The 24,789-nt window shown below is 41.1% G+C and overlaps 1 protein-coding gene and 1 long non-coding RNA gene across 3 annotated transcripts; one reads left to right on the top strand and one right to left on the bottom strand.

The window, feature by feature from the left end:
* Window positions 1–1,091: 1,091 nt before the first annotated feature.
* On the bottom strand, window positions 1,092–24,688 carry LOC119257981 (uncharacterized). The gene is made up of 5 exons (XR_005128153.2): window positions 23,859–24,688; window positions 11,536–11,629; window positions 10,959–11,032; window positions 2,978–3,128; window positions 1,092–1,148 (listed from the first exon to the last, which is right to left on the bottom strand). It is a non-coding gene; the product is annotated as an uncharacterized LOC119257981 (long non-coding RNA).
* On the top strand, window positions 11,981–24,262 carry SCRG1 (stimulator of chondrogenesis 1). 2 transcript variants are annotated; one of them, XM_054701045.1, is made up of 3 exons: window positions 11,981–12,022; window positions 21,616–21,870; window positions 24,029–24,262. In XM_054701045.1, the coding sequence occupies exons 1-3, from the start codon at window positions 11,985–11,987 to the stop codon at window positions 24,081–24,083; spliced, it is 348 nt and encodes a 115-aa protein (XP_054557020.1). In that variant the 5' UTR covers window positions 11,981–11,984; the 3' UTR covers window positions 24,084–24,262. The 2 variants fall into 2 exon arrangements, with proteins under 2 accessions (XP_054557020.1, XP_037382343.1); XM_037526446.2 differs by lacking the exon at window positions 11,981–12,022 and adding an exon at window positions 16,967–17,119.
* Window positions 24,689–24,789: the final 101 nt, after the last annotated feature.

Below are 24,789 nucleotides of genomic sequence, written 5' to 3'. Positions count from 1 at the left end.
CTCCTGTCTTGCCTGCTGTTCCTCTCAGCAGTGTATTTCAGTTAGTCTGCCTGTTCTGTTCCCCACTCTGTCTCTGGTGGATCCTCTCACCCCCCGCATCTCTGGCCTGTTCCCCAGTTCCTGTATGCATAAATACATACATCTTTTTAAAAAATAAAAGAAAGAAACTACAAGAAAACTAAAATCAGTATTCTTTATGAACACTGATGCAAAATCCTCAACAAATAATAGTAAATCAAATTCAACAGCACTTTAAAAAATTAGGCACCATGACCCAGTGAGATTCACTCCTGGGATGCAAGGATGTTTTGACATGCAAAACTGGATCAATGCCATACACCACATTAATAGAGCGAACGGGAGGGAAAAAACCACATAATCTTGTCAGCTGATGTTAAAAAGGTATGTGACAAAATTTAACACCCTTTCATGGTAAAACACTAAAAGAACTAGGAATAGAAGAAAATCATTTCAACATAATAAAAGCCATATATATGAACAAAACATAACAAACATCATATCAAACAGTGAAAGTATAAAAGTTTTCTTTAGCATGGGTAACTAGGTTAATATGCCTGCTTTCATCACTTGTGTTTAATGTAGTACTGGAAGTTCCCACCAGAGCAATTAGGCATGAAGAAAGAAATAAAAGGCATCCAAATCATAAAAGAAAGAAAATTACTTGTATCAAAAACAACATCAGAATTGGTGAGGATGTGGAGAAACTGGAACCTATGTGCAATGTTGATTAAAACATAAAATGGACAGCAGCTGTGGAAAACAATATTGAAGTTCCTCAAAAAAAATAAAAATAGAATTACCCTATGAGCCAGTGATTGGACTTCCGGGTATATACCCAAAAGCAGCAAAAGCAATGTCTTGAAGAGATACTTGTATACCCATGTTCATAACAGCAATACTCAAAATCGATAAAGCATGGAAGCAACCCAATGGACCACTGACAGGTGAATGGACAAAATGTGGGCTGTGCATGCAAGAGAATATTACTCAGCCTTGAAAAGGAAGGAAATTCCATAATATACTACAACGTAAAATACTATATTACAATGTGGATGAACACTTACCTGCTAAGGTACTGGAGTGCTCAGATTCGTTGAGCCAGAACATAGAAAGGTGGGTGTGAGGTGCTGGGGGAGGGAAAACAGGGAGTTAGTGTTTAATAGGTGTAGAGTTTCGGTTTTACAAGATAAAAAATGCGCAAAGGAACAGTGGTGACAGTGTGACAACATTATGAATATATTCAATACTACTGGACTGTGGCATTCACTTAAAATCAGGTAAGATGGTAAGTTATATGGAATGTATCTTTTACCACAAGAAAGTTGAAAAAAATAGCAAGAAAACATAAGAAAAATTTGGTGTCACTTCTCCAGTTTCCTGTGTGTTATTATAGCAACATGGTATAGTGGAAGGAGCAGGAGCTTTGGGCCTGATAGGCCTGGGTTTAAATACTTAAAATCCAGTTTTACAGTTTTATCACCTCACTTCCCTACAAAACTGATTGGAAGAGACCACACTTGTTTTAGGCGTCCAAGCTCCTTTATTGCCTTGAGCAAATGCCTTAATCTCTGTGAGTCTCCGTATCATTCATAACCTAGGGCACATAATACCAAATATCCCACAGATTTGCCTTGAGAAAAAAAGGCAGCGTGGCTACAGAATAAGCAATCAGAAAATGCCATATATCTTTCCCTTTAAAGAAAAGGATGGGGCCTCCCTGGTGGCACAGGTGGTTGAGCGTTGAGCGCCGCACTGTGAAGCTGTCCACAGCCTCTGCAGTGTGGGTTCAATCCCAGCCGGCCAGCAAGAATCCCACATGGTGCAGCAGACCTCTCCTGTCTCGCCCACTGCTCCCCTCAGCAGTGTGTTTCATCAGTCTGCCTGTTCTGCTCCCCACTCTGTCTCTGGTGAATCCTCTCACCCTCCCGAGCATCTGGCTTGTACCCTGGTTCTTGTATAAATAAATAAATCTTTTAAAATAAATAAAGATAAAATAAAGAAAAGGCTGTTAGGATGTCTTTACATGAATCTGTCAGCCACGTTCAACCCCAGCACAGAGACAGATATAATGGCTAAGGTTATCTGTGGTTATTTTTGGGAAGGAACACTAAGCTCTCACAGTTGAGGTACTCAAAAATTAAATCCATTAAATTGGCCCAGAGCTTGAGACTTCAGTTATTCACGGGTGCACAAGAAATAAGAGGAAGTAGGAGTTACACAATGCATCTTCGTCCTAATTACTCAATCTCCACCCAACTGAACCCTTGCTACATAAGAGTAGCCACAGCCCCTGAGAGCAATAATCATCCTGAATTGCAAATCACATTTTGCCACCTTACAGAACCTTTGTAAATCTCGGTTGCAGTGAATGCACCTCTTTTTTTATTTGTGAAGTGACTATTGTGAGTGAATTCCCATAGTAGTCATTATTAGAAGTCCTTTGGCAAACTCTACAAATGGGAGGAAGAAGAAATCAATATGAAAATTAGTATTTGTATTTTGCAATTTAAAGGGAAAAGAGTTTGTCAAGGAAGACAGGGCAATTTCTGGGATGGAGCCTGATAGATAGTTCCAGAGTTGGGGCATTGATGCGTCCATGGAGATGGTCAATAAAAGACCAACAGAGAACGCCTTGTGGCAGACAGATGTGTTTCCTGAGGGGCAGACAGGGGCAACCACTCACTCCCTCAGCAGGAGAAAAGTACCGAGGTGACAGCACCCCACCTTCCCAAGAGTAAGGGAGGAGCAGGCAGAGCAAGCCTTAGAAGTATGAATTCTCTCTCATGGCCCCCGGCAAAGCAAGTAGCATTGTCATCTGCTCTTGTGAATGGAAACACTCTTCCAGGTATTTGGAAAAAACTCCTGCATAGAAGTGCTTTCAGGTGACCTGGGCATTAGTAACCCCGAAAAGGTGTCTCCTTCTTCTGGAAAGTATTAACCAGCAATGAATTCTCACCTGACCTCCTCTTCGCTAAACAAATGCATATATGTAAAAGGAAGCGGACTCATTGATCACTGGAAAGACTTGATCCTGTTTTGTGCTGAAGTAGCCGTGTTGTCAAGGTGTGAAGCCACGTCACACACAATGGAGGTAGCCAGCCGTGGGCCTGGAACGAGACCACACAGAGATGAGACCCTTGCAGGTAGTGGGTAATTATGGCACCAGCCTGTGTGTCTATGGTATTCTTAAACTGAGGCCTTGCAAGACGCGGTGGTGCGCCAAGCTGGGGAAAGAACAGGGGAAGGCAGATCAATGGAAAATTAAGCCAGTTATTTACTTTTAAATTACTTTTATTTAGCTTTTAAAATAAGGTTAAAACAATAAAATAAATTGGGGCCTCCAGCGTGGCACAAGGGGTTAAGTCTCAGCACTATCAATCTATCTGCAGCCACTGTAACATGAGTATGATCCCTGGCCAGGGAGGTGACCCACAGGGAGCAGCAGACCTCTCCTGTCTCGCCCGCTGCTCCCCTCAGCAGTGTATTTCAGTCAGTCTGCCTGTTCTGCTCCCCACTCTGTCTCTGGTGGATCTTCTCACCCCCTGCATCTCTGGCCTACACCCTAGTTCTTGTATGCATAAATAAATAAAAACAAATCTTCAAAAAATAAATTTAAAAAATTTTAAAAGGTAAAAAACCCCCCTGAAAGGCACAGTTCCCTTCTGGTCTATGTCCAGTCAATTATTTTTGATCCATTCTAGATTAAAAAAATAAACATGAGAAAATAAAAAATAAAAATAAAGGGAGAGGGCTAGGTTGACCCTCCACGTCCATGAACCCCACTTCTCTTCAGAAGGGGTAACTTATGATTCTCGCTGCTTTGCTTTACGTCCAGTCAATTCTCTGAAACTACACCTGGCTCATCTTGACAATCTCCCAATCGTCTCAACCCTCATTGCCAGCTGGCAGAAAGGGTTACTGATGGTTAGGCTCTTCAGTTATTTGCTGGTTCTTATTACTTCCTCTGGTGGGAAGATTTTTCAAGGTCTGGGCCCGTTAATGTGTGACAAACCCCATGGCCTGCCTAGAGGCAGAAGATGCCTCCTGTGGCCTCACTCATTACCAATTACCCTGCTCATCTGCGGAACGCCTTCGTAATGTGTTTTATTTATTTTGCCTCCACACTTTCCCGCCTTTCTAGAGGAAGAGGTGACTAAACCTCCTTGCTTTGCCCCTCAAGAAAGCAATTTTTTTCACCTTAGGTGGGCCATCTGTTTCTCCTAACACAGCTCTGCTTGGACTTCAATTGAATACATCTTGTCCCGGGAACTTTGCCAGCTGTAGGCTCCAGGAAATGGAGCAACTCAAAGTGGTTTCCTTGTGATGTCAGGTCTTTTTTTTTGAAATGCAACTTAGGGAATTAACCTAAAGGAAATTGTGCATCATTGTTCATAGGAGGGGTTCACAGAGCCACAGGCATCTCCGGGTAACAACTGTAATTGTATGTGAATTTCCTAAGAACTTATCCCATAGAGACATGTGGCTGCAGCAATGGGCCTGACATGCAGAGGGGAGATAAATAGAGTACTTTCCTTAGGCCCTGAAACAGACCTCTACACTGAGGTTCCCAAACTCTGGACGCAGATCCCCTTCCCTATGGAGTTTTCAGCCTTCATGCGCCCTTCCTACTTGGTTGCCTGCTCCTAATGCCCAGCCAGGTTGAGAAAATTTCCCTAAACCATTGGGGGATCAAAGACTTCTTCTTAAATGCCCCCCAAGCTGGTGGTGGGGGGGACAATTACCTGGGGGAGAATGAGTATCAAAGTGTACAGTCTTGTGGAAACAAGTGTTGGCAAGGTTCTGGAGAAAAAAGAACCCTTGTGTACTGTTAGTGGGAATGCAAGTTGGTGCAGCCTATGAAGAAAACAGAATGGAGATTGCTCAAAAAAATAAAATTGAAATACAAGTGAAATACAGCAATTCCACTTCTAGGTTATTTACTCAAAGAATATGAACCCACTAATTCAAAAAGATGTATGAGCCTCTCTGTTCATTACAGCACTATTCACAATAGCCAAACATGGAAACAACCGAAATGCCCATCAAGAGATGATTGGATTAATAGGCTGAGATATCTACTCAGTGGAATACTACTGAGCAATGCAAAAGGATGAAATCTTGCCTTTTTCAACAACATGGCTAGAACTTGAGTGAAATAAGTCAGAAAATGAAAGACAAATACCACATGGCTTCACTCTTGTATGGAATATAAGTAAAACAAACAAAATAATACTTAGACTATGAAAATGGTGGTTACCAGAGGAGGAGAAAGGGAATGTGGTGGCAATTTGATTGTGGTGATAGTTTAGAACTTTGGTAGTGGGTGTGATATGGTATGTGTATATATTGAGGTGTTAAACTTTATTCCTAAAGCTTATATAGTATTATAAATTAAGGGCAAATCAATTTAAGATAAAAAGAAGTATAGTCTTAATCCAGAAGATAATGAGTGATGAGCAGTGAACTGAAGCTGGTACAATGCTCAGGCTGTTTTCTCAGATGGTTATCCAGAGACTCGCAGTTTTAGTGAGGATTAAATCACGAAGAGAATAAGGCAGTCTTGGTGTCGCAACCATGGGCTGCTCAGGCCAACGAAGGGGATTTTCTCCTACTTGAGCACAGAGATAGAGCATCAGCAAGGGCAACAACCACTTGCCTTGAAGAAATAAAGAAAAATCAGTAGCTGTTCCAAGAAGCAACACATAAGCCATTTTATTGGAGTGAGAGAAAGCAGCAGCAACGGCAGGCATCATGAGGTATAAGAAAAGCATTTGTTGTCTTATTTTAACACATGTGGAGGAAGACCAGGATACTCTGAACTACTCGGAAGGTCACGGCTCATATTCAGCCAATGCAGTCTGTCATGGTGTAAATGTAGGAATCCTGCCGTGATGAGTGCTAAGTAGCGAGAGTCAGACTCCATGTCACTGGATGACACTGCCCAACAGCCACTGTCTAAGTGGTCATGGGACCTGGGACTGGTACCTCCAGACATGGAGGCACGAGCTCAGCAGGTCATAGTAGTAGCTGAGGTAAATGTACTGTCTGCCTACTGCCTGGGGCCCAGAGTTGACAGGTCTGGTTGGTCTTGGCATTAGAGGCTTCCACAAAGGTACTTCAAGGTGCAGGTTAGGTGAGAAGCACTAGCAACAGAACATAAGGGGTAGCTAGCTACCCGATGACCCCCCCACTTCAGCGACTGCTTGGCCCCAGACCTAGTGACCATCAATTTGATGAAGAAGCCATTAAAGAGTTTGGTGCAGTTTTCTCCATAAAGTTGTAGCTTATAGAAAGGCAGTGTTTAGTTTCATGAGAGCTTATTAAATATAAGAACACACCAGTCATTTCTAAAAATCAGTAACTATTTAGAAATGATTCAAATAAGCTAATGAACATTTGCCTTGCAAGTTAGATACACTTTAATGCTTACCCACATCCTATGGAGTAACAAGTTCTGGTTTTTTTTGTTTAAGATTTATTTTTATTTATTTATGCATATAAGAACTGGGGTCTAGGCCAGAGGTGCAGGGAGTAAGAGGATTCACCAGAGACAGAGTGGGGAGCAGAACAGGCAGATCTACTGAAATACACTGCTGAGGGGAACCGTGGGCAAGACAGGAGAGGTCTGCTGCACCACGTGGGTCAGCTCCCTGGCTGGGGATTGAACTCATGCTGCAGCGGCTGGCAATAGCTTGATAGTGCTGAGACATTAACCCCTGCACCACCAAGGAGACTCATGAGTTCTGTTTTAATAGGATTATGCTGTGAATAAACCATGGTATGTGTTTAGAAATGAAATATCCAGGGAAAATATTCCTTTGCTTATATTATTTTTTGGAATTTCCTGTGCCCTGTTTGATATATGTAGATATAAAAAGGAGGCTGGTTTTAGTTACCTAATACTGTGGTGCATTTATTATGTCAACTTGCAAATGTTTTTATTTGGATTTCCAAACATGTAATATTTAACATGTTTTATTAGCAAAGGAGCAACAAAGGAACAATCTGGCAGCTAATTTAACACCTATAAATTCCCCTGTTTGCAATATAAACAAAATGGCCTCAGCAGACCACACAGGTCTACCCATGTTTCAAAGAAGATTAGACATAAATACAGCTAAACTGCCCTATATTTAAAGTTCTCCTATTCCATAAAATATTTATGGACTCATTGTTTATACTTTTATTTAAAATTGGAGGCTGATCTAAACAGATGCATTATATGAAAGTGCTTATTATTTTCCAAATAGCTATAGTTGAGAAGGCATATAAAAGCTAGATGATTACAAATCAACAATTATAACTGATCCACCTGAAAACAAACATTAAAAAGGTACTGATCAACTTATTTGGAAGCTTCAAACCTGCACACAAGTGTTTATAGCATCTCCCTTCATAATGGCAAAATTGTGACCAACCAAGATGTCTTTCAACTAGAGAAAGCATAAACAAACTGTGGACTATCTGTATGAAATACTGTTCAGTGATTAAAAAGAATAAACTACGGAGCCATAAAAAACATGGATGACATGGATTGCTAAGGGAAAGAAGCAATCTGTAGAAACTACAATCTGTATGTATCCAGTTATATGCTAGTTTAGAAAAGGTAAAACTATGGAGATGAGAAAAAGATCAGTGGGTTCCAGGAGTTCCAGGCAAGGAGAGAGCTGAAGAGGTGAGGCTTGGGAGATATTTTAGGACACTGAGGTTGTTCTGTGTTATAATACTGTGGGGGAGACATGGCGTTGTGAGTTTGTTGAAGGCTGACACTGCGTGTTCAGCACGAAGACTGAACCTTAATGCCTGCAAATTAAAAAAAAAATACATGTAGAAGGTGGGGGTGTATCCCAGGCTGGAAAGTGGAATGTGACAAAGCAATCTAAGGGTGAGGGGAGGAAAAGGTGCTGACCTTAATAACTTCGGAAATGGTGTCTATAAAAGGGAAGGCCAAAGATACTGTAGCTGACCACGTTAGTTGATAAAATTACTTATCACAGGATATGGGTTAAAAGAGAAAGAGAGAGAGAAAGACTACTTAGTCTTGGGCCTCACAGCTTTGTCCTCTCCTTTCCTGCCCAAGGCCTCTACAGCAGCCACATGCCACCAGATCCTCATACTCCTTGTATTCATTGGGGCCAGAGGAGTAGGAACTGAGCCGTAAGTCATGAGCCTGACATTGTTCCATTCAGATGTGAGTTGGGACAGAGAGAATAACCCAGAACCGTGGAACAAACTAAGTTCCAAAGATCAATACAAGTTTGCCTCAGTGAATGCAGATGACAGCCAACTGAAGAAAAACGGTCCAGACTTCAAAGTGAAATGTTTCCCAATAAAGTTGCTTAAAATGAAGGTCTTCTAGAAACCATCTGCTCAATTTCTGAAAACAAGGAAAGTCTAAGAAACTCTCCCAGATAAGAGAAGCCAAAAGCGATATGACAACTTGATGTGTTGTGGTGCCCTCGAGGAGATGCTAGGCCAGGAAAGGAGATTAGGTAAAATCTAAGAAAATACAAGTAAGTATGGCTCTTGGTTAATAATAATGCATCAACATTGATTCATCAGTTTCAACAAATGATGGCATTAATGGAAGACGATAAATAATAGAGGTAACTGGATGTAGGATATAGAGGAAGTCTGTACTAAGTTAGCTCTTTTCCCCCTGTAAATCAAAAACTGTTCTAAAATATTTGATTTAAAAAATATATCGAGAATCACATACTCATAGAAAGTGGGAAATAAACATCCTCAATTAAATGCCTTATTTTACAAAGGAGGAAACAGGATTTTATAGTAAGAGTTAGCAGTCCAGCCTGGCAAGTAGTCTGAGCTTGAGAAGGCAGGGGTGGCAAGCTGCTGAGCTGCACCCTCAGGGACCTGGAGCGCCCACAATGGTACACAGTGGGCACTCAATAATTAGTGAACAGCGAGCATTTCCCAAAAACCTACCCTCTGCCCAAGTATTCCATTCATTCATTAACTCACTCCTTCACTCAACAAATATTTACCGGGTGGCACTATAATTTTATTTCTAGAATTATAATCACTTCAAAACTCTGACATATTGGCCATTTTCCATACCTGACTTTGTAGGAAACTCCATTCAGCTCATTGAAGTTTCTAGGTGTCCAAGGAGGACGGTTTCAAGTCAAGTGTTAACTAAGACTAGACAAGGAGGCTCCTTAAGAGTTACAGAGAGTGGGCCTTCCCGGTGGCGCAGCGGTTGAGCGCTGGGTTGCAAAGCTGCCCGCAGCCTCTGCAGCGCCGGTTCAATCCCCGGCCACCAGAGGTGGGTCCCACATGGCGCGCAGACCTCTCCTGCCGCCCGCTGCTCCCCTCAGCAGTGTCCTTCGGTCCTTCTGCCTGCTCTGCTCTGCTCTCCGCTCTGCCTCTGGTGAATTCTCTCACCCTCCCGCGCTTCTGACTGTACCCAGTGCTTGTATAAATAAATAAATCTTTAAAAAAAAAAAAAGTTACAGAGAGTGTGTGTGGCTCATTTACATTCAAATTATGGTCTATAACCTTGATGCCCTTTGTCACTTTAGTGTCTCCAGCCTCTCATCCTATTCCTTTCACTGTTTATTAAGGCGACAGACTGAGAGCATGGTTTTGTCCTGGCTTCCAATTCCAGTACCACTGTTCACCAGCTGTGTGTGATCTTGGCCAAGTTGCCTAAACTGTTTGAACTTCAGTTCCCCTTCTGAAAAATTACCTCATAAAAGAGTGTTGCTTGGATTAAATAAGCCAACATTTCTGAAGTGTTTAGCACACTTGGCAATGACATTATTATTAGTAGTATCATTTCTACTTTTGCTATCATTACCAGTCACCCAGATGCTTGTATCTGTGGAACAGCTTTGGGAAGCTTTGGGCAGTAACTCAGGATCTACAAAAGAACACATGTTGGCACATAATCCATCTTTCGATCTTTCTAGATTTGATAAGTGAGTCATTTCCAACAAACCGCAAAATTATTGCCGGGTTCTGGGCTATCTGATTTTATATACTGTCAGTCCAGCGTCCTTTTAGCACGCCAGGAAACTAAAGGTCTGATTTTCAAGTTCCTGTCTTTCTTGGCCTCTTCTCCTGACTGTTTATTTTCATGTTAACATTATTATTCATTCTAAATATTCCACAGGCTCTTAAAACAGCATGGTTTTCCTTGACACACTTCTTTCCTAGTGTTTATTTTTCCTGCCTTTATTTCCCTCATATTTAAAGATCATATGACACACACACACACACACACACACACACACACACACACACACAGCTCACAGCCTCTGGGTATTAACGCTGTGAGAAAACCCAGCGCACCCGGGGGAGCCTCGGTCTCTATGTCCAGGTGAAAGAGGTCTTGTGTTTGCTGTTCTGACTAAAAATTCCTGAGCCACAAGACCATCCTTGCTGGCTCCCCTTCAGAACCGCAGCCGCCTGTGGGGGTTCCTGACAGTTCCCAAGCACAGCCTACCTTTGACTCTGCACCCCAGGACCAAGGCCTCTGGAAACTGCTCCTTCTTAGAGCAGCAGCCGGCTGGCAGCTCCACATCCCACACAGCAGCTCCTCGTAACGCCGCCTTCTCCTCAAGCACCTCACTGCTGACACCTCTGTGGAGTTTGTTTTCATCATTTTCACTTCAGGGGCAGAAAGCTAAGTTTGGGGCATAGAGTAACCCAGTTCCAAAAACCATGCTAAGCACAAATGTTCCAAGCTCAGAGGAAATCTTCAGGGGAACTTTAAATAGTTTTAATCCAAAAGAATACTTTTGTACTGAGTTCAAAAATAATTGTTTCTTTTTTACTGATGAACAATTTTAAAGGCAATTTTGTCTGCACCACAATATTATTTCGACAAACATACTGTGAATTAGTTCTCAATGATGGCAGTTTTTTTTGAAACTCTTTTTCTCAAGGATATACTCATATGAGACAAGTCCTACCTCTCTCCTGTGAAGGTGGAAGCAGCTGCTGTTTCTCCCCACACTGCTGCCCTCAGTGATTCAAGGACTTTCGCCTGAGGGTAATGAGAAAGAGGAGTCAATTAGGAACAGAGGAGCAGCAGATTCTAAATCGGGGCGTTTCATGAGCTCCCAGGTGGAAATCAGAGGAAGAACGTATGTGTGTTCCCGTTTTTTTTCATAAGCTTAAATGTCTGATGTCTAAAATTATTTCTCTCAGATATCTCCTAAGGCCTCATCTGATTAGAAAGCTTTTGTTGTAGTTGTTATTCTTTATCTGTTAGGAAATACTAGTCAGACCACTCTTCAATTTTAATATTCATACTTTTAACATAATTGCTTAAATTCTATATCAGATATTGCTGAAAGCATGAATTGACTCTGTCACTAATTTGTAGGGATTTTTTTTTTTTTACTTGAAACACACCTGATCGGACAGAGGAGTGATAACATGTACCAATGTAAATAAAACTCACATACGTGTGCAGTAATCACAGAAAAATATAGCAGGACATATTTACTAGGACTCTGGACAGTATGTTGGAATGGCCTGACTTACCTGACATGAGAAGTTTACTTTGGGAGGCTCCAGAGACTGTCATAAAGAGACAGATGGTCGTCAGAGCAACATAAGCCAGGGTCCAGCAAGAGGTCTGAGTAACAGGCCATCAGGAAAGAAAACAAAATAGAATGCCCTAAGTCTCCATATACAAAAAAAACAAACAATAGTTTCAAATTTGAGTCCCAAATTAAACGTCAATAGGGCAGCTTCTCCAGTTATCCTTGGTTTGCAATTCAACTGCTGCTTAAATAGGCAACTCTAGCACATCCGTTGGGAAAGCAGCAGACATTTCATCATTCTCCTTAGAAGTGATGGGAAATTCAGTTAGTAGCAAGGAAGTGTGTGACACACAAGGGCTTGGGAAGTCAAGATCCAGAGGAACTTCTAGCAGAAATCTTCCCTGAGTGAGGAGGAACATGATCTTGAGGCCCAGGAGGCCCAGGACAATGGCCAAAGAGCTCCATGCACCTCCTGATGCAGACAGGTGAGAAGCACAATGACCGAATGTCGTAGGGACTTGAATTTTGCCGAACGGACAGACGAATCAGCTATTTTGAACAGCTGTGAATTAAATACAGGTTTCCACAACTGTCAAAAAGCAGAGCATTCCTATGAAAACTTTTGCTTGTTTGCTTGCTATGTGTGTCTGTATGGATGTATGTCTGTGTGTATGCATTTATTTATTCTTGTATTTATTTGTGGTCACATTGGTTTATACGACTGTGTATGATTCAGAGGAACAGGGCCACAACTCCTAGGATGTCCATCACGACATCCCATCCACCCACATATCCCTTCGTCATGTGCCATCGGGCCTCCTCCCCACTTTTTTTTTTTTTAAGAGAGATTTATTTATTTATACAAGCACTGGGTACAGTCAGAAGCACAGGAGGGTGAGAGAAATCACCAGAGCCAGAGTAGGGAACAGAACAGGCAGCCTGATGAAATACACTGCTGAGGGGAGCAGCGGGCGGCAGGAGAGGTCTGCGCGCCATGTGGGACCCTCGCCCGGCGGTCGGGGATCGAACCGGCACTGTAGAGGCTGTGGGTAGCCTCGCAGCCCAGCGCTCAACCACTGAGCCACCGGGGCTCCTCCCCACTTTGATCCCATCCTCTCCCCCTCCAGTGGCCTCGATTCTGCTGTCATTTCTAGACATTATCTCGGTTTAGTTCTGTCCTTCCTTTGTTATGAAACCTTTTGTAAGCTGAAATGGTGTAAAGGGAAGAAGCAATTAACATTAATTTATATGGGAACATTTTGGTGCATTCCTAGACACTCCCCAAAATAACCAACCAAATCATTCCCCCAAAACACCTAAGACCTGAAATGATACTATGCTTAGCAAAAGTGGGAACAATATGATAAATACACAGTCCATAGGAAGCAGCTTCCAGGGGAGGAGGTGGGCAGGGAGACTCGTCCTGCCCGGACCCGCTGCCGTTGTAATGACCCCTGTGAAATCAATGCTGAATGCAACTTTCACCTTTTGCCTTTTCTTGTAAAAGCAAACGAGAAATTCTTTTCAGATTTCTTTCTTTTCTTTGATTTACCAATGGTTTATATTACTATAACTTTTCAGGAGTACAGCTTCACACTTCCATGTTTGTAAGGAAAGCTTCTTCAACAAGTGGTGTTGGGAAAACCGGACAACCATATGCAAAAAAAAAAAAAGAAACTCATCACTAGCTAACACCATACATAAAACTAATTCAAAATGGATTATAGAATTGGACACAAGGCCTGAAGCCATGAAATACCCAGAAGAAAACTTGGGCAATAGAATCCTACACATTGACTACAGAAGAGGGCTTTGGGGACTCAATTCCAACCACAAGACAAACAAAAGCAAAAATAAAAAGTGGGTTATATCAAACTCAAAGGTTTTTGTGCAGAGCAAGAAATCACCACAAAAACAAAAAGGCAACCTACCAATAGGGAGATTTTTGCACAGCATACGTTCGACAAAGGGTTAATAGCCAATATATAAAGATCTTAGGCAACTCAACAACACAAACCAAATAACCAGTCAAAAAATTGGCAGGAGCCTCACTGGTGGTGCAAGGGGTTAAGCACCACACTATGAAGCAATCCGCAGCCTCTGTAGCACGAGTTCGATCCCCGGCCAGCCAGGGAGCTACCCACATGGTGCAGCAGACCTCTCCTGTGTCCCTGCTGCTCCCCTCAGTAGTGTATTTCAGTCAGTCTGCCTGTTCTGCTCCCCACTCTGTCTCTGGTGAATCCTCTCACCCCCCGCATCTCTGGCCTGTACCCCAGCTCTTGCATGCATAAATAAATAAATCTTTAAAAAAAATGGACAGAAGATCTAGACACTTATCCAAAGACACACAAATGACTGAGAGGCATATGAAAAAAATGCTCAGCATCACTTATGATTAGGGAAATGCAAATCAAACACACCATGAGCTGTTACCTCACACATGTAAGAATGGCATATATCAAAAAGATGGGAAACTGGGCCTCCTTGGTGGTGCAAGGGGTTAAGCACAGCCCTGTGAAGCTATCTGCAGCCTCTGCAGCACGAATTCTATACCAGGCCAGCCAGGGAGCTACCCACATGGCACAGCAGACCTCTCCTGTCTCACCCACTGCTCCCCTCAGCAGTGTTTTTCAGTAGATCAGCCTGTTCTGTTCCCCACTCTGTCTCTGGTGAATCCTCTCACTCCCTGCACCTCTGGCCTGTACCCCAGTTCTTGAATGCATAAATAAAAATAAATAAATCTTTTTTTAAGAAAAAGATGGGAAACAAGTACTGGTGAGGGTCTGGAGAAAAAGGCACTCTCATACACCATTGGTAGGAATGTAAATTGGTGATTTCTTTTGGTGGTGAAAAAAGGTACTGAGGTTGTATAAAAATGAAGTGATCTAACAGGTATGGGGTGGATAACTGTACAATGAAATGAGTAACGCTATCAAAGAAATAGAGTTAGACATAAGAAGAAAAAAAGGAAAAGAGAGACAAGTCAGTTTGTGTGAGGACCGAGTTGTGGTCCAGATTAGCATGGGGTGAACAAGATGGGTAGCTCTACAGATGGAGCAAAAGGTAAAAAGTTGCTTCTTCATACTCACATATTTCTACATGTCTAGGTCATCCAATAAATTAGCCCCTGGGTAGCATAATCTTCATTTACTGTCTATCACAGGAAAGTTATTTATAAATATACAAAGGAAATGTGCAGTCAGCTGCACACAGCACTCACCTCTTTTCTTTTTCTTTTTCTTTTTTTAGATTTATTTATACATGCAAGAACCTGGGTGTAAGCCAGAGATGTGGGGGGTGAGAGGATTCACCAGAGAGAGTGGGGAGCAGAACAGGCAGATTGACTGAAATACACTGCTGAGGGGAGCAGCAGGTGAGGCAGGAGAGGTCTGTGGGTCATGTGGGCAGCTCCCTGGCCGGCTGGGGATTGAACTGCAGTGGCTGGCAATACGTGATAGTGCTGTCTTTAACCCCTTCGCCACCAGCCAGGGTGGCCCTCATCTCTTTCCTTGAATTCCATGCCAGTGGTTCCAGCTTCAACAAAGTAGAGACAAGAAATTCCTGCTCTCTCAGGCCTGCTAACTGCTTCTGGTTTGCTGGCCCTCACTTTGTTCGACATACCTCTCCACCCCAGGTGTGCATGTATGGCTTCCCCCAAACTGCTGTCACTATGAGGCTTCCGTTCACCTGTTCACCTCCTCTCTTCTTGACATGTTCAACTTTTGGCTTCTGTGACAACACTTTCCTAATTTTTCCACTATTTCTCGTTCTGTCTTTAATGCCAACAGTCCCTAATGCCCTGATCTTAGTTCTATCTCCTTTTCACTGTGCAATCCCTTCTGAGAGGCACAGATGTTGGAAACCCAAAGTTGGGGCCTGTGTGCCTTCTGGCTCTGTGTGAGGACTCTGATACTCCCTCCTTCATAAATGGGACCGATAGCAGTAACAACTTCAAGGGGTGGCCGGGAGGAGCGTGTGCCTGGCACACAGTGAAAGCTCAGTAACTTTTAGGCAGAAGAGCCACAGCATTAACTATCCCTTAGCTGAATAACTCTATTAGTTAATTAGTTTTTAAAGTTGATTTGTCCATTGACTCGAATTCTTTAGCCACACTTTTTTAGGAGCTTCAGATCCATTTAAGCAAGTCCCATGACCAATTGTCACCAGGTCTCAAGTTCAGCACTCACAAACAAGCTCATTTCTATCTCCCCACTCCTGCTCCAGTCAGAACTATTCTTCTTTTTGTGTTTTCTGAGATGAATAACAACAACATTCATCCAAGGGACCCACCCTTTGATACTTGATAAAATCGCCTTGCCTTTTCTCAGCTAACTCTACCCTAACTAGAAAAACCCAGTTGGCCACCAAATTCTTTCAGTTTTGCTTTCTGTCATCTCTTCTGGGTTACTGCTAGAGTCTCTGTCCTCCTAGTGTCTAACCCTTTCCTCCCACACCATCCTTTTTTCATACCACAGTCGGGTGTTCATCCTTTTTAGTATTTTTCATTATGTTTCCATTCACCTAAACTTTAAAATTTTCAGCATAGGCTGTGAAGTATTTCATTAACTTGTCTCTTTCTACTCCTCTAATCTTATCTCCTTATCATTCCTAATTCCAGGCATACAAATCTACCTGTAATCCCCCAAATTAGTACCCCCTCTCATCTTCATGCCTTTGTTGACACAGCCCAGAATGCCCTCCCCTCCACTGTCTAGACAACCCCTGTTTTATCATATTTTTTCTAGCTTCTGAAACACTACTGTAAATTGAACTTAAGACCAGAAATGAAGGCTTGTTGGCAGATACTACCGTTCTGTTCACTGAGAAGAGTTTGCTCAAAACACAGCGAAATTCCTTTGGTGCCTTTATTGATGAGCTACAGAATAGATTTCTTTTTCAGTCGTTTTATTTTTTGCTTTCTGCTGACTGCTAATGACACTGGATGAGGAACCAAGGAGCTAGACTATTTATTCTACCAAAATGTTATAATAAGAGATCTAGATGGTGAGGAAAACTTGGTGAAAAACCTCAGAGAAACTAGGGAAGAGAAAGAGATGCTCAGTTACCTTCTGAAATCACATTGGTTGCTTCTCCTTTCCTCCCTCCATCTCACTGCCCCATCCCTCGGTCCCTAGGTCCCTACCTCTCTACCTCTGTTTGTCTTGCACACACACACACACACACACACACACACACACTTTTGTTTAGGTAAAAATCGTCCTGTGTTCTTTTCAACCCCTCAGGTGGATTTTTGGTCTGGGGTTTTGGTTTTTTTTCGGTATTCTCCAGGAGTCTGCCTCTCTCAGGTTCTTGTATAGACTAGTTACTTCCTCCTGTAAAGAAGCTGCTTCCTTTGTTCTCTCCTGGCTTGGAAGAATCCAAGGGAGGCAGTTCTTGCAGCCCTGTCTCTCTTCCACTCCCTCCGCCCCAGTTCTGGCTGAAGCAGCCAGTCAGTCAACCCAGGCGCGAGAGCAGACAAAGGCTCATTTGTAAGGAACCTCCTAGCAGTGCCTCCTCTCTCCTCCCAAACTCACTCTTTAAGAAGACTCTTCTGCCAAGAAGACCAAAGGAAAGAAGAAAGGGTATGTAACTTTTTTTCTTAAAAATCATTTTAGGTGACTTCTTCTACCCCAAACTACTACTCTAGAGCTTAGAGTAGAAATGCATTTAAGTGTTGAAGCATAAGAGAAAGACAGAGTAACAGAGCCTCGGAGGAGGCTCTTGAAATAGATGATGCCTTTGAAATAGATGATGCCTCCCAGGATAATGGAGCTCAAATGAAAAGAGAACAGGAGGGTCCATTCCTTAACTGGGAGTCTTTTAATCACAGGTTTAAGAAGAGGCAGCGTCCTTACTGTTATTCCTCATTAAAGCCCACGTCCACGCTGACCCTGGTCCCGTACAACGGGGCTTGACTACGTGAAGACGATAAAGTATATGTTTTTATCTTTAATGCAAACACCCTATCTGTATATCACCTACTCTAACTGCAGGGTGCAAGGGAGCAAATGTTTTTTATTGTTTTTGTTTTTAAAAATCCCAGTTCCTAAAAAGAAACTGGTATAAATGTGCGCTACACAAAGAGGGAATTCATTGAATTCACCCTTGTGTCCCCTGCCATGGAACAACACAGTGTCTGTACCACTAAGAGAAAGGAACACTTTTTCTCTTTGGGGTTTATAAAAATTCCTCTTTAAAATTCCTTAACTTAGTTCCTTGCGCTGTGGAAAGCTCTCCCCAGAGCTGGTCCTGTTCCCCGGTGTGATTGTGGCTGGGAGAGCAATCAGGATGATGCAAGACTAAGGTCAGAACATCTTCTAGCAGTCTCTGAGAGACCTGAGGCTGGACATGGACTTCATGTTTCCACAGATGAAGGTTTCTTGGGCATTGGGGTGATCATGTCTGTTTTAATGATATTTGAAAGGCTTGCACTTTCTAATACCAATTCTGTCCCTTTCACATAACTTCAGAAAGTTTTTCTTCATGACTCAATCCAACAACCTCTGCTAACACACTTAATAAGAAAAAGAGGGAAGTTTTTAAAATAACAGTTATTTTCACCTTTCAAGAAAGAATGAATAGGAAACATAGACTGGATGGCAATTTTAATCTTGTCTAACTATAATTTCGATGTTTTAAATGTCAAGTTCTGGGCTGGAATATTCATTTGCTTCTGCAGCCTTTTGCTTCTCTCTTGCTGCATTTGGAAAGGAATCTGAAAATGGACTGCCCTTTCTGTGGAATTCATCAACTCTGTTTCATTCCACTGCTCTTAATACCAGGTCCCAGAACTGACATCCATTGCTTGTATGAGCATTGCACTATAAATGTCTGAACACCTCGACTGCATAGTCCTGTTAGTTTTGGCTATTAAATTGAATAATTTTTCTTTATAAGTCTCCATTTTACTTCAACCATTGAAAAGCTTGCTGGAGTCAAATACTGTCACATAATCAAAACTTGCAATTCCCTACTTCTATGAAGGTAGCAGTGATTTATTGCTTAATTGGAAACATCTTGTCCACAATTCTGTATCCCCTGGATTGATGTTTTTCAAATTATGCCACTATTGGGATATAAATGGTAACACACATTAGAAATAATGTTAATTACATAAAATAGAATCAGAAAACCTGTGGATGACTATCTGCGTTCTCTTGCTTATTCCTTCAAATATTCCATTTTTAGCTTAATTTTCTTTTGTAATTTGGATGTACTCCAGAGGAATTTTAAGTGCCTGTACTTCAAATAAAAGAGAAAAAAATAGAGCAGTTTGCTTCAAATTTGCCAAAATCATTTTACTCTTGTTGGCACTTGAAAATGTATGATCTTGGTGGACTGCCAAGGATTAAGGTTGGCGTTTTCTGATGAAAAAAAAAAAAGCAATGTATCACAGGAATATTTTCCATTTGCTAAATAATAGTTAAAGCTATTTATCTGGATTTAAGTAAAGGAAGAACAGACTTCAGTTCAAACTTATAATTTATAAAGTGTTTAAAAGAAAAACCACCAGTAAGTTTTGCCAGGTGTGGAACTTTCCATCATAGGATGTGACTGAGACTGTGACAGAAACAGTATTTTGTGTTCTGACATGAATATAGAAAGCGTCAGTGGAGTGCATGGTGTGGCAACATCCCCACTCACTTTTCCAACAATTTATATGTTCATTCCTTCAGTGAATGTTTTTTGAAGAGTGAGCCCAGCCTTGAAGCAGGCACTGTGAGCGATGCAAAAGCAGTGGAAGCTACAGTTCTTGCCTTCAAGACACTGCCATGATGCTTCCACACCTCTGAGCGTAGGCTGGCCCCAGACCTCGGTCCTTTGCCTCTTCTCAGTCTATGCTCTCTGCCCGACTGGTTTCACATTGTGAAAATACTATCAATAAATAGTCTGATGGCTCTCAAATTGATATTTCCAGCCCTAATCTTCATCCTCAAATTCAACAACCTACTCAACATCTTCACTTGGATGTTTGAATAGACACCTCAAATATAATTTACCTGTCCAAAGATTTATTCTTGAATTTCCCCCAAATCAACTCCTCCAATTCTTCTCTTCTCAATAAATGTCAGTATCATTCAGGTCAAAAACTTAAGGGTCATCCATTATTCTTTGCTTCTTGCCTCACATCTTCCATCAATTTTCAGCACTGGTAGTTTTCTTCTGTGTCAAATCTTGTTCCAGCAAAACACAGCTTCATAGAGAAGCCAAGGAATATGTTTTTTAGATAGTCATCAGGTCATATTACTATTCTGTCAAAAGCTTCCAATAGTTTCCTAATAAACTCAATACCATCAAAGTCCTTATCATGTCCTATAAGGTCCATGATGATCTTTCCAGATCTTCCTTCCTGGTTCTAGATAGATTTGTAGGATAACCAACTCACGTTACAGCCAAATGGCTTTCAGTAAATTTTCCACTCCCAAGCGTAGTCATATTTTCTCTCCATATGGCAAAGTGGCCTATGAAAAGTGCTGACAACAACAAGGCATTATTCAGTTCAATTCAGTCCTTACGGGACAGATTGGACATACACACTCTAGGAACACAGGGCCTGGGAGCTCAGCAGTGGAATGGGCTGGGTCATCTCATAGAAGAGATGCTTGAGGTTTGTCTTCAATGGATGGTTTGGTCATCCCTTTAACATAAAGAGAAGAGGTGGCAGGGACAATTTAAAGCGTGTAATATTGAAGAGATGACTGGTCCGACTCTGGCTAGCTCAGTAGCAGTACATGATACGTGTCGGGGGTGGGGGCACTGGAAGGAAGGCCTTAGGGTAGGCCCTAAAAATTCCATAGTCTTTCAGAAAACCTGAAACCTCTATAGGGTCTTGCTCAGGGTAAATAAAAAGTGTTTTCAGAGAATCATTCCAATATGGGCCCAGCAGTGTATTAGCCATCGGATGTGTAGTGGTAAGCACAACAGGCTGCCCTCATGGGGCTTCCCATCCAATGAGAACAAAAGACAAAAATGAGTAAACTCATAAACATAACATTTAAGTTAAGACAAGTGTCATTAGGAAAGTAGGGGGGCACTATAAAAAAGGTCGAAACAATGGGACTCCCTGGTGGCACAGCGGTTGAGCGCTGGGTTGCGAAGCTGCCCGCAGCCTCTGCAGCGCCGGTTCGATCCCCGGCTGCTCCCCGGCCACCGGAGGAGGGTCCCACATGGCGCGCAGACCTCTCCTGCCGCCCGCTGCTCCCCTCAGCAGTGTACTTTGGTCCTCCTGCCTGCTCTGCTCCCTGCTCTGGCTCTGGTGAATTCTCTCACCCTCCCGCGCTTCTGACTGTACCCAGTGCTTGTATGCATGTATGTATAAATCAATCAATCAATCAATCAATAAATCTTTGAAAAAAAAAGGTCAAAACTACTAGATTAGATAGTCAGGGAAGGCCTTTGAAGAAATGACATATAAACTGAGATCTAAAAGTTGAAAATAATGGGCCTCCCTGGTGGCCTAGGGGTTAAGTCCCAGTGCTACCACTGCGAAGGCCCACCACCTCAGCCTAAATTCAATCCCAATCCAGAGAGCTAATCCACATGGTGCAGCCATAAATGTTTCTAGAGAATATCATCTTTCAATATCAGGATAAATGGGCTTTTGTTTCTGTCAAGGTGACACCCATAGATCTCTGACAATGTTAAGATATGCTAAGTCAAGAACCACAGTATTCAGTGATACTATAAAATTTGTTCTAGAAATTGGCCTGCGTTTTATCACCTTAAAAAGCAATTTTTTCCCTACTGAATGTACAAACAAGCATTTCTCTGGGTCCTTAAAAATGCAGATTAGATTCTAGCTGCAATCACCTCCTTCCATCCCCCAGCAGTTCCCATTCAATATTTCTTTAAAGGCATTTGATTTTTAACTAATGTGCTAAGTGATTTTCATTGTAAGTAGTCATAAAACTACCCTTTGGGAAATAGCCAAGAGGAGAGTAGAAAATATCAATACCTTTCTGTCCAAGAATTTATAAGAATACCCAAGGAATTTATTGGAACTCTCTGCTCCAATGAATTCCATCTTTAAAAAAAAAATACTGAGTACTGACATGTTGTAATTTTTCTTCTATCGCAGACTGAAAGGCAAAATGAAATTTATAGTACTTGCTGCCACCATTGGGCTGACTTTGCTGCTAGGAGTTCAAGCCGTGCCTGCAAATCGCCTCTCCTGCTACAGAAAGACACTAAAAGATGGCAACTGTCACAACCTCCCAGAAGGAGTGGCTGACCTGACACAAATTGATGGAAACATCCAGGATCATTTCTGGGATGGGAAGGGGTGTGAGATGATCTGTTACTGCAACTTCAGCGAGTTACTCTGCTGCCCAAAGTAAGGACACATCATCATAAAACCCACTGCTGTGAGACATTACATGACGACTCCTGTTTCAAAGACACCTGCAGTGTGACTTTACTCACATTAATCATCTTTTTAGTAAAATCCTGTTTGAATCTCAGCTTCTTCTAGAAAGAATCATGACCATTGTGAGTGGTACTGAATGTTTTCATTTAAAAAACAGAGTTTGGCGGATTTGAATAAACCTATATGAAATCCAGAAAGTTAACAACACTACAATCTAAAAAAATTCTAAATTCCTCATCTGATTTTTACAACCAAAAAAAAAAAAAAATCCATCAGTAGCAGTTAATTTCAAGGTTGATGTGTTAAACTGATTTGAAAACTAATAAGATTTTAGATCAAGACTTCCAGTGAACAAGCTCAAGTGATTAACAGGACAGATAAATTTGATAATGATCAAAGAGAAAATTTCTAGGTCTATGTGTGAGTTAACCAGAAAGAAAGGAAATAAAAGCTATCTGCTGACTTGGAAATTAGATGTAGTTCCTAGGCTAATACAATGATTGATAAACCAATAGATTTTATTTGCTCTGGTTTTTAAAGCCATCATTCTATGATTTAAAGTCATCTTCCCTGGTTACTGAGAAATTTTCTAATACTGTGATCATGATGATTTCAAACTGAAATTTGCTTTTTCAAATGACTTATTTCCATATTTCCATATTGCCATATATTTCCATTTCTCTGCAAAGCCTTTGAGGTAGAAAGGGCAGATGTAACATCTCATCCAGGAGAAGTGCGGAGGCAAAATGACTAGCACCAAGTCACATAACAAGCTAAGATCAGCACAGAGACGAGAATTCAGGTCTTTTGATTTGACCAATCTTTTTTCAACCATGTCAGTTGGTTCTTACTGTGGGGTTCCCAGAGCAGCAACTTCACTATCACCTGAGTCCTTGTTACAAAAGCACATTCATCCTTGAGTCCCACATCAGACTGACTAAACCAGGAACACTGGAGGTGAGATTTAGCACTTTTGGTTTAACAAACCCTCCAGGTGATTCTGATGTGTGAAGCTGGAGAATCTCTGTACAAATAATACCAAGAAAGTGAGTTAACTAATGTAATGATGCAATGTTTCCCAAACTATATGAGTGAAATGCCACCTAACATTAAAATAGCATGCTTGCTTGCTCTTTTTGTAATTTTAAGTCTCGAATCCAATTCATTGAAATGTACTTGTATTTATCTTAACATACGATTTTGCAATTATCTGTGTAATAGATGAGAATAGACGTATGAATAGATAAAATTAATTTCAGACTTTGACTTATTTTTCCCCAGTAGCAGATTTACATTACTAAGAATATTCCCTTTTTTATTTTTAGTTTGTAGAAAATGCAAACTCTAATTCGCCATCTTATTTTTATTGAGATATAATTGACATATAGCATTGTAAAAGTTTAAGATGGGCAGCATTATAATTTGTCATATACTTAAATGGCGAAACGATCACCGGAAAGTTTAGCTAGCAATCATCACCACACATAGTTGCAAAAAAAAATTTATTTTTCCTTGTGATGAGAACTTTTAGGATATTCTCATAGGAAATTTCAACTGAACCACACAGCTGTATTAACTATATTTGTTGTGTTCTACATTATATGCTAAATATATTTCTAATGAGCCATCATGATACAAGCTTGCACATATATACATATATAATTTTATATTATTCCATGTGTTAAATACATTACCTTATGTGATTTTTTCCAGCAAGAGTAGTCTAACAGTTCTCCTTCACTAGAAAACCTAGATGTTTATGTATTGGCTTTCTGAGAAACTTTTAATCATCTGTTTTTTACCTACACTTTTAAATTTCATGGTCTATTCCCATCCATATCAGAAAAATGATTTTTTTTTGGTAAAGGCTTTAAATCACCCGAGTTCTCTTTTTCTTTATAGATAAGTGCTAGTATAACATCAATGGCAAATGGGGGGAAAGTAGAATTGATTACCTTCTTGATTCTTGTTGCTCCTGTGGCAAGTCCTCACACTGATGCTCTTTGTACTTTATTCACCTAAAAAGAATAGTCATATCTGAAATCCTGGAAATCATTGTCCATTTTTTAGCCTAAAGAAGACTTAGCTTTCAGCTGAATTTAATTGATGTTCTACTTTCTTTCAGAGATGTCTTCTTTGGACCAAAGATCTCTTTTGTGATCCCTTGCAACAATCCCTGAGAATCTTCATGTATTCTGGAGAACCATCCCCGATTTCCTACAAACTGTACTGTCAGTGTGACCGCACTCTAGATTCTGCCCAGCAAAGAAAGAACAAATGTTATAAATTCCTACTTACCTAGGAGAAGTAAACTTGTGTGAAATAGCAGCAATAAAAATGAATTCAATTTAAGTTTTTCTCTGTGGACATTGTTGGCACTAGTTAAAATTTATGCTAGAAAATTTTCTTCCACAAGGTATTCATTGTCTTAGTACAAGAGTTCTGTCCCCCAGATGAGTAGCCATAATCTGCTCATGGATTGAGAAAACTCACATTTAGTTGATAATTTTTGACCACATATACTTAATGGAAAGAATCAGATATAAACTGCGGTTGTTGGAAGAAAAACTACATGCTTCCCATTAAGTGGAGAAAAGGTAACCAATATTTGAGTATATATATACATGCCAAGTATTTTAAGTACATTTTCATTTTATTCTCTTAGAAACAATTAAATAAAACCTTCAAGACAAGTATTCTCAAACCCAGTTATCAGATGCTGAAATTTAAGATGTTTGTGAAAATACAAGGCAGACTTTAAAAAATTCTAATTTCAAAACCCATACTTCACATTCACACACACAACTGTATCTTTACAACTGTAATACAGATACCTGATGTGTCAATTTTTGAGAAGAAAACACACTAAAAGAAACATGTAATAGA

This window comes from Talpa occidentalis, unplaced genomic scaffold (assembly GCF_014898055.3).
Source record: "Talpa occidentalis isolate TD23 unplaced genomic scaffold, MPIMG_talOcc4v2.1 talOcc4.4, whole genome shotgun sequence".
In the NCBI taxonomy this organism is placed as follows: Eukaryota; Metazoa; Chordata; class Mammalia; order Eulipotyphla; family Talpidae; genus Talpa; species Talpa occidentalis.
Note: the sequence above shows the minus strand (reverse complement) of the source record. Positions and strands in the feature narration are given on the sequence as shown.

What these genes read in the sequence shown, in the direction of transcription:
- SCRG1 (XM_054701045.1), top strand. Translation starts at nt 11,985, where the DNA reads ATGGCCAAAGAGCTCCATGCACCTCCTGATGCAGACAG. An exon ending in GCACCTCCTGATGCAGACAG is followed by an intron (nt 12,023 to 21,615) that starts GTGAGAAGCACA and finishes CTTCTATCGCAG; the next exon opens with ACTGAAAGGCAAAATGAAAT. An exon ending in GAGTTACTCTGCTGCCCAAA is followed by an intron (nt 21,871 to 24,028) that starts GTAAGGACACAT and finishes ACTTTCTTTCAG; the next exon opens with AGATGTCTTCTTTGGACCAA.